Below are 14,598 nucleotides of genomic sequence, written 5' to 3'. Positions count from 1 at the left end.
AAATATACATGCAGAAACATTTTGTATAACGAGTTAACGTAATTTCCCTATGAAAACATCACTATTCTAGTAAATGTTTACCACAGGATGTAATGATTCTCTAAAATCAGTTCACATTACCAAATTAACTATCCCCCCAATGATATATTACCATTGAACAACGGAGTAAATGCTAAAACCATGGCCTCATGTATTTGTCCTAAGTTGCAACCTATTTCAGTTGGTGAGATAAGACTATTATTGTTGAAGAAAAACAATCAATATCAAATTATATATGTGAAAAAAATATAGACCAACCGGAAAATCAAGGTCACAGGAACACTAGTCATTACAGCACCTAAGTGTACATTGGAGAATGAATGGCATTTCAGACTAAGCTAATTCTACCTCAAACAATTTAATTTCGAACCACAGACAAAAATGGACTCGGAAATTGTCCTAGTAGCAGTTATGGTATCAAAATTTCGCATGACCTCCAGGCATGCGGGGGCCAAAGCTGTGGTGCTGAAGAACATGCCGGCTACATCATATCTCCAATTTCTGTATCAAGTCATGGCACCCAGTTCCCATCTTCACAGGCAAACCAAGACAAATTCTGGAAGATGGTGTCTCCAAGTTGTCCACCTGCCCATGATAAGCTGCCTCAACAATAAATTTGGAAGCTGTCTCAAAGCACATTTTGATGAAAGGGGATGTGCAGTCTGCTATGCTCCCGTTTCTGTTCATAGGACGATAGCCACCAGAGTGCGTCATAAAGTCAGCAATGAGTGTCAAGTGCCGGATATTTACCGATATCCCATAAGATTTGAAAACATTTTGCACTTCCCTGATGATGGTCTCCCTGGCTGCTTCCACCCCATAAGCATTTAGCATAGCATGCACGTTGTTTGAATAAATATACCTAACATCAAGATCATCTTGCAACTCCCAGAATGTTTTAAAATGTACCCCTGATGTCTGCAGTGCTGGTATTTTTTCTTTCACAGAGGCTGGAATATCATCCCTTTTTCTGCTATCTTCACCATAGTACATTACTCCACTTTCTTTACATGTAACAGCTTTACATTCACCAACCCTTCCAGAATTTTGAATGCAAACCTTCTTGGCTGATCTCAAAGCAATCTGCATAGAGTTAATTTGAAAACAGTTGAGTTTTATAAGCAAAATAGGTAGCGACAACATATATATATATGCCCCCAAGAGGCAACGGCAGGCATATTTGTCATAGTTCACTTCACTTTCCTTAGAACATATACATAGGATAATAAAAGATCGAGGAATGGCCACTATCACATCTCATATTTTTCTTAAAAAAAAAACACGCTAGCACATATATAACATTGCCAAGATTTTCGAATGAAAAAGTAACTAACACTAACTTCAAAAAACCATATTTTACAAAATATTAAACTGCTTCTATGACTGACTCCATGTCAGAATAGAGGCACCCATACTATGGTAGGAAAAAAATGGCAAGAATATAAAATAAACTAATTTTAGCGTGGTAGAAGAAGGTACTGTTTTTCTAGGCATTTATAATGCCCAGGGTACCTGACCAGTGTAGAAGGCACTGTGCTTCTAGGCATTTATCCAAGAATATAAAAATAAACTATTTTTAGTTTTAAGAAAATAACACAACCTAAACTTTGATAGCAGTATAGAAAGACATGAAACCCAAAATTTATACAGCGTATTAAACAGAAATGAGCTAAAAGTACCTCAGCTAACAAAATATCAGGTTCACCGGTAAATTTAAAGTGGATCTGGAAATGCATCCCTTTAGCTTTCACAAAAACTGCCCTGTCATATTTTCTTGTTGTTGGTCTAGATTTTTTCTTTTCCCGTTTCAAACTATCTTTTTCAAAAATAGACTTGGACTCGGATAATTCGTCAAGTCCTTCAGAATCACTAGCATCAAGTGTCATGTTATCATCCACATTATCCTCATCATTTTCAATTTCCTCTGACAGCACACCATCATGTGTTTCCTCTTCAGGACCATCCTCATAATCAACCTCATCAGTACCTTGCCGTTTTCTCTTTTGTGCATCTGATCCCAGATCTTCATACCCTTCAGTGTCTTCAACAACATCATCATCGTCGTCATCATCATTACTTTTACCTTTTGTCTCTGATTCTGATCCATTGCCGTGAGCATCTTCTGAGCTGTTTGAATGTGATTGTGGATCTGTCTTGAATTTTTTTATGCCACTAATTTTAGAAAGCAGTGCCATGTGATTTTCAATGGCATCCTCCAACTCTCTCACAAAGGAAATTCTTAAAGTGTCCTCCCAATCTTCAAGGGTAATATCACTGTATTTTGGATACTGTTTAGGTTTATATAGCTTCATCACAAGTTTATATATACTGCAAACCTGACCACCAAGAACGGATACTGGTACAACAGAAACCTTCATACTCTTAATTATGTCAGCTACAGTGATTTTCTTCAATTTGTCAGCAAGACAAATAGCTTCTTCCCTGCAAATAACAATAGCATAAAAACCCTATGCATGTCGGAGTACAAAAAGCAATAAGTTTTCAGAAACAAAAATAATGTACACACAAAAACTATAGATAATGTATCTCACATAGATTTATTCGATCTCAAGGGGCATGTCATAAACGGAGTTTTGATATCACGTGCAGCAGCCATGACAATTTCTTGCAATCGTGGAATTCCAAGTGTCACATTCATTTCACCTCGACCAGCAAGGTGGAAAGTATTCAAACTAGAAAAAAGAAGCCAAAAATACAATTAATCAGCCACACAGGTGTACAAATTAATCTTACTTTATCATTACAGAGAATTTTATAGATGCAACGAGAACAAACCTATATAAACACCAGACACAAATAAAGACATTGTTCTAGTTTTGCTTAAACTTTCACCAGGAATACATACAAAAAAGTTGTCCACATCTGAAGATTTCCCTATGAAAATTTCAGTATGTGCTCATCGGAAAGCACTGCAGCTTGTATAATACCATATAAGCTTATACTTGTTAATTAAGATATAATTAGTTTACGTTTACATCAAGGCCAAGTCATTCCATAAACTCATTACACCCACATTTGTTTAACCCTATAAAAGCTTTTATAGAGTTTATATCAAACAAAAACCATTAAGGAAAGGAGCTGACTTCACAAATGACTTGCTTTGTCAAACAGTTATCCTCTTATCCTAAGCTCAGTGCAGGATAAGTTGTAAAAAGGCATTCCAGTATTCATCTTCCATAAGTGCTCACCTCAGAATTTCATCACCCACTTCCAACCTTACAAGTAAAACTCATTCTGTGTTTGCTAACTCTGGTTCAAGTAATCATAAAAGAATGGTTCTGCTAACAAATTCATACTTCTCCATGCGCTTTAATAATAAAACAATGCATAAAGAGCACCCCTAGGTGACAACACGTTATATTCACATAGTGAGGATCAAAGTTCACGAGAATGCAAAAATCTTACGTCATTTGGGTAGCTGGTTCGCCAACAGATTGAGAAGCTAATACACCAACTGATTCACCTGGTTGAGCAAGACAAGAGACATACTTATGCTCCATCAACTTTAAGAATTCTGCTCGTTTCAGAGAACCAAGATTTCTCTGTTTTAAGGAGTCACGAAAGAAATTCTCTGCTTTTTCTTTGAGAGCATCGGGCAATTTGTTAATATATGGACTTGATCTGTCTAGCTGACGGCAACAGTTGCCATAAACCAATTCTTTATTCTGAAAATAAAAATAATGAAACATATAAGCAAGCTACAAATTATGTGTAATTTATGGTTTTCTCAAAATAATAAGCACTCATACAGTTGACAATGCTTCAAATTTGTTGATAAAGCTAGTATGATGGACATCAACACCATCTTCACCATAGTGAAACTGAATAATTGAACCATCAGCATCTCGGACAGTATGATCATAACAAACTTTAAGACACTCAAGGTTTTTCATCAGGCATCTTTGCAGGTACCCACTCCGAGATGTTTTGACTGCAGTATCAACTAACCTGTGGAGCAAAAAAGAGGTTATCCGCTAGGATCATCATAGCACTTTTTCAAGGTTACCCTAGTATTATTACTCACATGCAAATTATTGTTCTAAAAATGCAAATTACAATGGTGTGAACTGATGATCTAATCATTTCTTAAGAAGCATGAACATGCATATTGAACTTTTTTCTATCATGTAAAAAGTAATTTTTATACCCTTCACGACCAGCCATGCAATGAAAGTAATATTCCTGTGGATGAAGGCCTGTAAGAAACCGATCAATAATGAACCCTCCAGCCCTAGGGGAACAATCCCAGGGAGCAAAGCAGGGCAAGGTCTTTCCAGAAACCATGCGTGGGACTCGTTTTCCTTCCAACTCTTGCTGGCCTAGATGAGAAGATATCTGCTGGAAATTCACCTGTTTAAAAGAATATGAAATCAAATTCAAATAACTAAGCCATAAACATGATGCATAATTGATTTGTACCACGCTAATTTTACAACCTTGTAAACTATTAATGAAAATGAATGAAAACATGTAAAAATAACAATAATCATAGTATAAAGATAAAACTTCAAGCTATTCCTTCTATAATTTGGAATGTTGAGAAGAATCTACTTACTCTTCAATATGATCTTGTATTTCAAAAACTATAAAACACACAATAATGGTTTAACTCTCGTCTCATCATAATTAAAATGTGTAGCACATAATAATGGTTTCAATAGGATCTTCTCATGCACAAAATTTTAGGACTTCAAATGTCTGTAGCATTAAAGAAACTTGTGCCACGCTCCACTTATAATATTAATAGAAAGGTCTTGGTTTTTCTAACAACGCATGTGCAGTATCTACAGTACTCTGAATCATAAAACAATACACTCACAACTAACAAAAGAGAGTAATGTAGACAAACATTTAGACAACAGTGCACTTACCATACTACCCTTAGCTCCAGATGTAGTCATAAGGGAAATACAATTTTTTCCTGAAGGTTTCAATATTCCATCAGATAGTAGATCCTTTAATATTCCTGAGCTTGTTCTTGAGTTAAGATTGCTTGTCATTTTCCTATCCAAGTATGTTAAGGCCGCTTCTCCATTACTGCGTATTTTTTTCTCAATATTCAACTGCAATGTTATTGGATCTGAAATGAAAAATATACTAAAGCATTACAATTTCACACAAAAAATATCAAATGGCAGTAAGGAAAGACCATGTACAGCCCTAAAAGATAACTGTCAATCCTTCATAAAATCTGTAAGAGCACAAGTTTTTCTTCAGTTTTCTACTATTGCATGAGCATGTTGTAGACACATTCTAATAGTTTCCATAACAAGCACAAAGACTAAACTAACATCAAATGAGTATACAACTGATGTCATCAGAATAAAACAACCCCAACCGATGATGGCCATTCAGGACACATTTGGAGAACATTCATTCATAGTAGCCACCAAATACCAATGGTTACAAATTATATTGATAATCCAACGCATGCACCCATCTCCATATCCGGGCAGTTACTTTTGTTCGTGGAACAATAGGTGAAATAAATACATTTGAGGCAAATTTTAGACGGTGAACATTCCACCAACAAATCATCAAAATGGTGTTATTGAACGTAAACATCGTGATATTGTTGAAATGAGACTTCCTCTTCTTTCCCAAGCTTCTCTTCTCATGACTTATTGGGATCATGTTTTTCACACTGTTGTTTATCTTATTAATAGACTTTCTACTTCTGCTTTGCTTCATTATGTTCCTTACTCCAAAGCTTTTCATAAAATTCCTAATTATGATTTCTTTAAAGTGTTGGTTGTGCTTGCTATCCACAAACTCGTCCCTATAATCATCATAAACTTGAGTTTCAATCCACTACTTGAACCTTTTTAGGATATTCTTCTTGTCACAATGATTACAAATGTCTGGATTCACATAGAAAACTTTTTATTTCAAAAGATGTTTTGTTTGATGAATATACTTTTCCATTTGCCATCAACCCTATATCCTTGCAGATGTCTTCTTTTCATTCTAACGAGCTTAGCCAGTAGTTTCTATAATTTTGTTATTACTTCCATCTATAAATAAACAACCTTATGTGTGTATTTTACACAGGGGGGATTAATCCTACATTTATTTTCATTATTCTTAATAATTATCATATTTGGAAATGGAATATTATTTTAAAATATTTTTTTGTATAAAATTATTTATTTCAATTACCTATATTATCACTATTCATTACTCCAATGAATTCCCGATGCACAATGTCACCAATTTCCTCACAACTTCTGAGTTGATCCATTCTTTCAACATCCTTTTCTTCAGTTATCATAAGATCATCTACTCCACATGTGAACCCATGCATCTGAAAGAAACAACAAAACCATGCAAGAATGTAGGCTAAATAAGTACTGACAAAAATGTCACAATAGCAAAACGATTGAATTGGTAGGTAACCTGTAAAAAGGTAGTAAACAACCGACTTAATGCTGAGAGTAGGTTACCAGCAACCTTGGATCCATAAAGTTCTTGCACTGTATGTATTATACCATAGTCACCAAATTGAGCCTTATCAACCACACCCCGCACCAAATCATTTTTATAAATCAATAATTTATCCTCATCATCAGGCTCAACCTTGTTCCTTGACTTATCACGTGTATGTCTTTTTCCATCCCTGACCTGAGTTTTGAAAAAATTTGATGGTATTTTTGCATTCTTCTCAACTGTAAATGGTGGTGAATCTCTGGTGATATAGTATAGCAATGCACTGATAACCTAGAAAAACACAAGAGACCAAATGTACTTGATAAAACCATTATATCATTCAAAGATACTGATTCCTTAATAAATTATAATGAAATAATACAAGGGAAGAAAATATTAAATGAAAAAGCTTCTGCCCAGTTTATGTTGAAAGTAATTTGCTAAAACATCAGAAGTGTGGAAGTCTTAAGGATAAGAGTAACAGATAGCAACCTGTTTTCCTGTCCATAGGGGTTCAGGCTTCCATATTGCTGGAGGAAACAAAAACATTTCAAACTCAGAATTTGTCATGAAAACTTTCTGCCCGTGTTTGCCAGAGAATGAGCCTAGCCCAGTCATAGATACACCAGAACTGTAGAGTAGTTGAATGAACACTTCATAAGTTATGAAAGTATCCTTTTTGGTAAGAAGAGCAGCACTTACAATATGATCCTGGAAAAATAGAGCAAAATGAGAGGGAAAAAATATTAGGACCCCAAAGAAGAGAAGTTTTGTAAAATATGTAAGGATTAACTAAATAAGCAAATAGAAGGTGAGGAGGTTCAGAAACAATGTTGTCACATAGAGACCTACTGGTCATAGATACAATACAACTATGGGAAACAACCCCTGATCCCACAATGGAGGGATCATTATGCCCTGCAGCATGGATCCGCCCTTTTTGAATAAATTTATGCAAATACCTGAATCAAAGCTCTGATTGGATCCCCGCTTGTAGGTTTCACATATTGATTGTTAGCATTTACAATATTGTAAGCTTCAGCCCGAGAAATTTCATCTTGTGGAAAATGTACATTAATTTCATCACCATCAAAATCGGCATTATATGTACTGAGATCACAAAGAAGAAAAAATAAGAAACAATTTTTTTGACATTAGTTACCCTATATGATTGTCAGATAGTCAAATGTATTGATACATAATTTATAGCACAATCACACCAATCTCAAACTAAATACTACCTGCAGTTTGCATAGTGCATCCGTACAGTTTTCTCTCCCTTCAGAACACGAACTACGTGAGCCATTATACTAGGTTTATGGAGTGTTGGCTGCAACAGAATATAAAGTCAATTCACATCAGAATGTTGTTCATTCATATCACACATTACTCAATATTATCTTCACATTTTTTCTATGTTGTAGTATACAATACAAAGTTATGCAAACAATACTATCAATACCAACTTATGAAAAAACAAAACTCAAATCACACATTTTCAAGAACCACATCAACTTGACAGTTTCCAATTGTAGATGAGAATAATCAAACAACATACATCCAGCAATCTGGTGTGATACTAGATTTTCTGTTTTTTCTATACCTAAAAAATCATTAAAGGAATCAAAGACAGTTCCACAATAAATATAAATTGCATTATTTCTATAAAACATCTGATGAGACAATGCATTACCTGTCGATTGACAAGCACAACATCACCATCCTTCAAGTGGCGATACACAATTTTCCCTTCAAATTCCTGATCAGAAATCTTCCCATGATCCAAAATAACTCCTCTTGACGATGGTAATTTTCTTGATATAAAAGAAAGCAACTTCCCATTTGGTGGAAGCTTGACTGTTGCTTGTTGATCAGTATAGTGTGTAGCACCAGGATGGGATTGAGGGCCATTAAGGATAGCATTTCTTAACATCGTGACATTCCAAGGAGTCACTCTCTGAAAGGTATTAACATAAAGGCATTGGCAGGAAACAAAATGAGATATGAAGATAATGACTAGTAATAACCTACTCCATGTAGAGTCCAATAAGACCATTGCAGTATAATAATCAGTTATCAGCATGTTATTGTATAGAGTAATTAATAAATTCTGAACATTTCACTTCTTTCTGGACCAATTTATCATTCTATATACATTTCTGGTGCTCTGGTGATAATAATTAGGCCAAAGTTTGGTGCAGTTATATTTAGAGAAAAAGACTTTACAACGACAGTGTAAATTAGTTTTATACTATCATCATAGTACACCACAATCTCAAAAGCCATAATATTGGTGATTTGTAATTGGAAGATTGAATTAAACTGTGTTTGCATTTCAGAGCATAATTAAACCCTTGTACTTATAGGAGAACAGTTACTTCCCAGTATCAATTTACCTTCTTTAAATTATATGGGTCACACCAAGGGAAAGATGGTGTGCTTGTCTAAGATTATTAGATTTATATATTATTAGCCGAAAATGAAGTAAAGAGAAATACAAGACCAAAATATTCTGACATGCAGTTCATGCATCAGTTAAATGCATTTAGTATTAATAGAAATTCGTATTTGTGAAGTAGCATCTTATACAGAAAACAGTTCTACTTAGTCTATTAAGAATCTATATAGATGTTCTTAGTAAGCTAACCACTTCACACTCAAGCTATTCCATTCTATCTCCCTCCAAATTAAACAAGAACACTTCACAAATGTATGCAGTATACATGTTGTGATCCTATACGCTATAGCCAAAATGAATAAACATCACAAAGAAAATAACAAATATGGAAATTGAATGATACCTAGTTACAACCCTCACCTCAGGATAGGATAACCTTAAAGCAAAATATGGGGGTATCCCAATTTCATTGACTGCCAAATAAGGATCAGGTGATATGACAGAACGGCACGCAAAATTAACTCTCTTTCCCATCATTTTCTGGCGAAAGATGCCTTCTTTCTTCTCTAGCAATTGACAAATGCCAGCAGCTACTTCTCCCTGGCCTAGACCAAGCAAAAAGAAAAGATAAGTTCATGTATGAACCATTAACAGCATTGTTCCATGTTTGTAATGATTCATTCCTCAGTTTATAGTAAACTATTCATCAAATCACAAATAACAGATATGTCAGCATTGCTCAACTTATGTGAAGGGATTAACATGTTAGAATAGGTTAACTCATCTTCTGTATAACCTATGTTTAGATTATCATATTATTTTATTGATGTAAGAATCCATATAAATGAATGAATCAGACAAGAGAAAATTGAGCTCTCTTAAAATATTTTTTACATTTTCCATTCTTAGGTAGATCATCTTATAAAGTATTTTATCACAAATTAAAACTTATAAGATTAATTTTATTTTCATTCTCTGCATTTGCTTTATTATCTATTAATAATAATATTGGTCAATGTTTTTATTGACAAATTAAAACCCACCCAAAGGCAGGCAGTTCCTTATTACCATTCAAATCTTGAACAGGTTAAAGAAAATGAAACAATAAGAAACTATTACCAGAAGTTTTATTGTCGAATAACAAATTAACAGATTGCTGAAGATCCATCCACCGGCTCAGTACTTTAGAAGGATCTAACTTATTTATATGGGCATCTCCTAAGGATATGTTGCCTTGTAAAACCTTAGTCAACAAAACAGTTTGAGGATGTTCCATCACCTACATAAGCATTCACTACACAATTAAAAGAAGTATAGGATAAAATGGTCAAACATTAACAAAATAAATAAAATTAAAATCAATAGTTACAATCCTAACCTAATTTCTGCAACAACCAAGTCTCACGCTAGGTGGATTCATCACATAGAGAAATTAGAAGATTGGAAAAGGTCAATCTTATCATTAATCATTATCATCCCTAATCTTATCACATACATATAATCATTATCAGCCCTAATCTTATCCTTCCCTGTATGTCCACAAATTTCCAGCCAACTACTCAATTTTTTTATTTATCTACTACACTCAACTATACCATTAAAAAACACAAGCAAATTATAGGGTACATAATCATTCCTTTATTCCTTAGAATTAAAAGTTGGTTAATCTGTTGGGTAAGATGTCAAATTGGTTTTTCACCAAAGATCAGTATTAACATGATCTAGAAATAGAAAAAAAAAACACTTTAATAGAATAACACCTATAGTAAATTATTGAGGATGTAAAGGAACTGAATGAACAAATTTATGTTACGTAGTTAACAGATAAAGAAAAGGCATACGTACATCATCACCTCCTTTAGTTGGGGGACGGAATTTGATTGGGGGCACAAAAATATTCTCTAGAAAGAACATTGAGTGACCGGCTTTCTTTCCAAACCCCTGATCTTGAATATCACTAATATAAGAGCAGAGTCGGGCCTCGTTTTCCCACAGAAGCTCTAAAATACCTTTAACCTGTAATTTGAAAATAATTAAATGAAAATATCCACACACATTTGCAAACAGCATCTATTATTACATTAAACATGTCATCAAGCAGACAATTCTCCTTCAAAATAGAATAGGTCAATATAAGCATGAAACTAACCTGTGATGGTAGCAACGACCCAGAAAGTTTATTTTGTGCAGCTAGCTTGGAAGACAATTTCCCTTTTTTTCTTTTATCTCTTTTTGCAGTCCCAGTAGATGTTATATCTTCTTCTTCTGTAGTCTCCCCACCACCTAAAGACATATCATCATTGATTGTTTCACTTTCCAGAGCTCTCATGGTATTTGCTCTAGCCTCATCATCAGATAGGACATTCTTGAGCCATCAACCAGAAACCAAAAAAGGAGAATGGAAAGGAAATGAAAAGAAAGGTAAGAATTAGACACTGCAACTATAAATACCTACAAACATAAATACTTCATATGAAAAAAAATACAATATCCACAGTAGAGATATGGACTTTATGGTATTCAAATTTCAAACTTACTAAGTCATCATCCATATTCCAAAAAAAAAAATTGCCAGTTCTAAACTGTACAAAAAGATTCGTTTAATATTTGTAATATATATTTTTTTTTAAATATCACAAAAGTATTATTACATCTAAAGAAAGTGTAGGGTAAAGATGTAAAGTAACTTGGAGCTAGCACTGACAGCAAACTATTTTTTATTATTACACTGATTTAAATTTTTTATTATTACAACGATTTAAATTCTACAATAATTTAATTTCTGAAAATAAACTAAGTAACAAGAAGCAATGAATTTACCATATGAAACCATCCAAAGGTTGGTTTACTGATTCTAGGATTCACGACTCCACAATTTTGACACTTCTTATATTTTCGGAGCAGAAATTTCCTTAGAACAGACATTGCCTCACTAAATTGAAGGGAGGACCAATTTTCTCCCAGTTGCTCAACACCCTGGCTCTCATCACCATCACCTGAGTGGTTGGATTCATCTGAAATAATAGAATCCAAACTTTTGGCCCTGATAATATCCCCTTTCATTATGAGCTCAAATTGAGAAGTACGCATTTCCACCTTACATCAACACAAGAACAAACAAACAATAGCTAAGAAATATATAAATATCTTACACAAATATAAGGACAAACATATACAACTACCACATCACATCTACAAATCAACATAAATTTACCTCTTTCCTGCTAGCATGAAAATGATGGCAAGAGAAACAAGTTCTCTGTAAAATACTGCTAAGAATATTGAACATCAAAGGGTTGTAGACAGGAGAAACAAGTTCAATATGACCAAAATGACCGGGGCAATGTTTAGAACCTTGACCACATGACTTGCAACTGCATCAAACAAAAAGGCATGTCTCATTCAAGCCATGAAACATAAATGCAACATGAAATAAACATCTTCAATTATCTGAAAACTATCAATTACTACTCTATACAACTTGTCTCCACCCAACCAAGTCAAAAACAATATTCTAAAACCAGAGGCCAATAAGACATAAAACCTCAATCAAAATATCAGAGTAAAAATCGATGAAATATGAAAATATGAACTTACAGAGACTTGTCATCCAGCGGACCCAAAGCAGGGTCGTATAGTCCACCAGAAACAGGGTTAAGCAGCGGATTGAGCAAAATCGGATTCGTTATCTTCACGCGACTGCTCCTTAGTAACTCGTCACTCGTTAAGAAACTGAACCCCACCGCCTTAACGGAATTCGTCACGCCCTGCGAGGTCACGGCGTCAGACAAATCTAACGGAAGAAGAAGAAGAGAGTTGCAATGTAAACCAGAATCATTTAGAGAGGACCGTTACCTCGGTGAAGAGAACCATGGCGGCGCCGTCAAAACAGGTCCAAACGTCGTCAAGGGTTTATCGGAGAGATACACGAAGAAGAAGAAGAAAGATTCAGTGTTAAAAGAAAAAATAGGTCTTTGATTTTAGGGGTTTTAGGAATCAGGGGTTTTATTATATTCACCCCAATAATAATCTTATTCATCTTATCTTATGTATCTTTTTAAATCAGTATAAAAAAAATAAATCAGATACTTCTTTATCTTACATTTAGAGTTTTTTAAAAAATAAATATTTTTAGTTTTATGGGAATATAAAGTTTGAAAAATAATTTTCTCACTTTTAATTTATCTTTAAAAAATAACAGGAAATTAAGTTTCCTAGTTTATAGTATGAAAATATAAACCCTGATAAATAATTTTTTTCTGTCACGTACAAGTATAATTCACGTCCTTTCTCACATAATATTAAGAAATCTCTTTAAATATTTAAATATTTAAATACTCAAGTATTATTTGATATTAAATTACTTATAATTTTCAAAAACACTAAGTTATTTATGAAAAATGAAGATATAGATCCAACAAACAAAACAATAATTAACAATTGAATATTATGTATATATATTGTGGTTCAATGAGTGAATTTAAACTTTGTTATTGCTTTCTCACTAATAATTTATTTTTCATCTATTTCTTCTTTACTATTTCTCAATATTTTTATTTGTGTAAGATTGATATGTATTTTACAATTTTTTTAATGTGTTATGTGATGAGGGGAGAGATCAACAATAAAATACCGACAAGAAAAATTAATTTCAAGAAAAATCCTAAAAAACATGATAAGTAATAATGTTTTTATTTACAAAAATATTTATTTACTTTGTATTTGTTGGAATTAAAATTTGTTGAAATTATTTTATTTTATTGTAAGTTTGAGATTAATTGTATTTATAAATAACATAAAATTTGGCTCCACTTAAAAACTTATTAAAATAAACTTCAAGTGACATGCAATGGTTCCATCTCATAATTCTTCTTCACCTTTTACATTTGATTTCTTCTATTATGTGTTGTTGTTATTATGCTCTTATCTAACATTATGTTATTATTTATTTTGTTCATGATATGTTTCTATATTATATAAAATTCAACCTTATTTATTTGTTTTGTTCTTTATTAATATATGTTGTTCTCGTGTTAATGGTATAGTTAGCTCAAGTCTCTAATAAATTCAATTCATGATAAATGTAAGGATGAGATTCTAATTATAATATAAACTTATATTATATGCTTCTATATTATTTAAGCTTTCAATTCATAGAAGTATTTTATTACTGAGTCATTTATTTTCTATTAAAAAAATATCAAGGGATTCGAATTACACCATCTAAAAACAGATTGTACAACTAAATATGTATATTTAAATTAATTGTATAATCTAAAATATATTTTTAGATTTTGCATAATCTAAAAACAGATTGTACAACCACCCAAATATGTATATTTAAATTAATATATTTTGAATTGTATAATCTAAAATATATTTTTAGATTATATAATCTAGACTTTACAATATATTTTTAATCTGCAAATATATATCAGATCACATTATATAGAATATATACTCAAATTGTGTAAACTTAAATGCATTTTTTTAGTTTTGAATGGTGTAATCCAGCATAAATATCGACACTGTGCAATTCATAATTTTCCATTCAATGAACAATTTAGACTTTTCCACACCTACAATATACAAGAAAAAAAAATAACATAAAACTTTAAAAGTGTATGCATCTTATCATCTACCTTTAAAATTGAGCCTATTTTACCTTTTAGCTCTATTATATGTCTAATATTAGGGTCAATTAACAATAAACT

At 32.9% G+C, this 14,598-nt stretch overlaps 1 protein-coding gene across 1 annotated transcript; it reads right to left on the bottom strand.

Moving 5' to 3' along the window:
* Positions 1 to 240: 240 nt before the first annotated feature.
* Positions 241 to 12,921, bottom strand: NRPA1 (nuclear RNA polymerase A1). Its single transcript, XM_068638027.2, has 21 exons — positions 12,740 to 12,921; positions 12,482 to 12,651; positions 12,099 to 12,258; positions 11,705 to 11,980; positions 11,034 to 11,249; positions 10,730 to 10,900; positions 10,004 to 10,163; positions 9,305 to 9,489; positions 8,180 to 8,443; positions 7,728 to 7,816; positions 7,449 to 7,596; positions 6,979 to 7,197; positions 6,457 to 6,777; positions 6,220 to 6,364; positions 4,932 to 5,140; positions 4,208 to 4,410; positions 3,810 to 4,008; positions 3,466 to 3,725; positions 2,592 to 2,732; positions 1,719 to 2,481; positions 241 to 1,122 (listed from the first exon to the last, which is right to left on the bottom strand). Exons 1-21 carry the CDS (start codon positions 12,755 to 12,757, stop codon positions 526 to 528), a joined length of 4,914 nt encoding a protein of 1,637 aa, XP_068494128.2. The 5' UTR covers positions 12,758 to 12,921; the 3' UTR covers positions 241 to 525.
* Between the last annotated feature and the right edge of the window lie 1,677 nt (positions 12,922 to 14,598).

This window comes from Phaseolus vulgaris, chromosome 7, assembly GCF_051622355.1.
Source record: "Phaseolus vulgaris cultivar YP4 chromosome 7, ASM5162235v1, whole genome shotgun sequence".
Taxonomy (NCBI): domain Eukaryota; kingdom Viridiplantae; phylum Streptophyta; class Magnoliopsida; order Fabales; family Fabaceae; genus Phaseolus; species Phaseolus vulgaris.
This window is presented reverse-complemented; position numbering and strand designations above follow the sequence as displayed.

What these genes read in the sequence shown, in the direction of transcription:
- NRPA1 (XM_068638027.2), bottom strand. An exon ending in CCTTTGGATGGTTTCATATG is followed by an intron (nt 11,250 to 11,704) that starts GTAAATTCATTG and finishes TGATGGCTCAAG; the next exon opens with AATGTCCTATCTGATGATGA. An exon ending in GAACCAGCTACCCAAATGAC is followed by an intron (nt 2,733 to 3,465) that starts GTAAGATTTTTG and finishes TCTTTTTTCTAG; the next exon opens with TTTGAATACTTTCCACCTTG.